Raw genomic sequence first — 1,836 nt, forward strand, 5'->3', positions numbered from 1 at the left:
AAGTTATGGATATGATAATTGAAGCAGGAACACCGCGAGTGCACCCACGATGAACCATGTTAGTTTGAGCTGCAACAAAAGTAAGTTAGCGGTTGTGCATTTGTGTATATATGTGCGGGCGTACTCGCACGCAAACAAGGACTGTATAACTACGTTCCAGCTCGTTACGGCTCCTCCGTCACATACAGTTTTGTACTTGTCATTTGCATATTTTTCTAAGTTGCTTTCATCACAACATCCGTCCTTGGCTTACTTCAGGTGTAACTAAAGAAGCTGATTGGTCCTCTCTGCGCAAAGCTCCTGCACCCTGGGCAGAGATGGAGTTTGAGAACATCATCCTTACTGTACCGTCACACCTCATTCGTGACCTGGAGAACGTTCTGGAGGTGGAAAAACTCTGGAATGGCATCATGAAGGGTGTTGCAGATCTGGCCGTCATTCCACAAAAATTCATCCGCAAAGAACGTATCGTGGCTGATGTGCAGATTTCTGCAGGTAAGGATGCAGGAAATGTAAATCATCTAACTTCCTTTTACATTGATGTGTTGGCATATTTAGGATAAATAATTCTGCAGGAATTTCTTGTAATCTTGGTCAAGTAGCTTAAAGTGACAAATCCAAGTAATAAATACAAATAAATAATGTCTATCAAACAATAAGGTAAACACAAATTGTAATTTTAATATTTAAGGTTTCCATAGAAAATGAGTTTTAATATAACTCAAGACACAAGTTTTAACACATAAAAACACAACAGAATCCTACTAATATCACCTCAGGGGCTTCTTTTTTCTAGATATCTCAAGAGAGTCATATGGTTTTATTCAAAATCATTAAATTTAAGGTGGAGAAAGAAGACAACACTGTTGCTGTGAGGAAAAAAGCTGGCTGAAAATGAGAAAGATGTTGATTATTTTCTGATCTTAGTTGAACTGAAATCAGAACTAAATTGTGTTTTCTCCTCCCAGGTTGGATGCATGCAGGCTATCCCATCATGATGCACTCATCCGCAGGAGCTGAGCTGTTCAACCCACAAGATGCCCGGACCAAAGGTCTGTGGGGAGAAATTCATGAACTGGGGCACAACCAGCAGAGAAGCCCCTGGGAGTTTCCACCACACACTGGAGAGGCCACATGCAACCTGTGGTCAGTGTATGTGCATGAGGAGGTGCTGGGACTCAACAGAGAAAAGGTGACTTATCTTTTAGTTTGTTGAGTATTGAGTTTTATCCATTTATGACTATTTTTGCCTCAACTAATCACATCTCCCACATCACAGAGAAAAAGCAAGAACAGCAGTTCAGGAATTATGAACAGTAACTTTTTGTTGTTGAACCACAAATATTCTTCACATCATACATCAGCCTGTATATATTGAGCACTTTAGCAGATCAGACTTGTACTGTGAAGATGGAGACATTTATATGTTTGTTTCATTGACATATTATCAGATTGACATCACATAATTTTATGGAAAAGCCTCACAAAGTCATCTACTGTAGCGACAAGTAAGAGGGAAGACTTTAAGATATTTATGTTGCAAGTCTAGAATTGCCTTTAGACTCTCTGTACATGTTGCAACAAACATGAATCTGGTAACGGTCAGATGATGTTTATCTAAGTCACAGAGTGAACTTTTGCTACCTTTATCTAAAATAAAATCAATGTCTTTAAATCAGGCTAGTAGGAACATCACCTCAGCCAAACGGAAGCGCTATATAGAGGAATACGTTAAAGGAGGCAAGAATCTCAGCGACTGGAACGTTTGGACTGCCCTGGAGACATACCTGCAGGTTAGAGAAAAAACAAATAAAAGTAATTTAAAGGAAAATCTGT

At 39.3% G+C, this 1,836-nt stretch overlaps 1 protein-coding gene across 1 annotated transcript; it reads left to right on the forward strand.

Annotated features, from left to right (window-relative positions):
- Positions 1-75: 75 nt before the first annotated feature.
- On the forward strand, positions 76-1,793 carry LOC106943270 (TRPM8 channel-associated factor homolog; the record flags this gene model as incomplete). Its single annotated transcript, XM_015026589.1, has 3 exons — positions 76-495; positions 969-1,192; positions 1,680-1,793. Coding segments are annotated over exons 1-3 (516 nt in total), but the record flags the coding sequence as incomplete, so codon positions are not given.
- Between the last annotated feature and the right edge of the window lie 43 nt (positions 1,794-1,836).

Source organism: Poecilia latipinna, unplaced genomic scaffold (assembly GCF_001443285.1).
Source record: "Poecilia latipinna isolate Pla-1442-1.1 unplaced genomic scaffold, P_latipinna-1.0 Scaffold5070, whole genome shotgun sequence".
Taxonomy (NCBI): domain Eukaryota; kingdom Metazoa; phylum Chordata; class Actinopteri; order Cyprinodontiformes; family Poeciliidae; genus Poecilia; species Poecilia latipinna.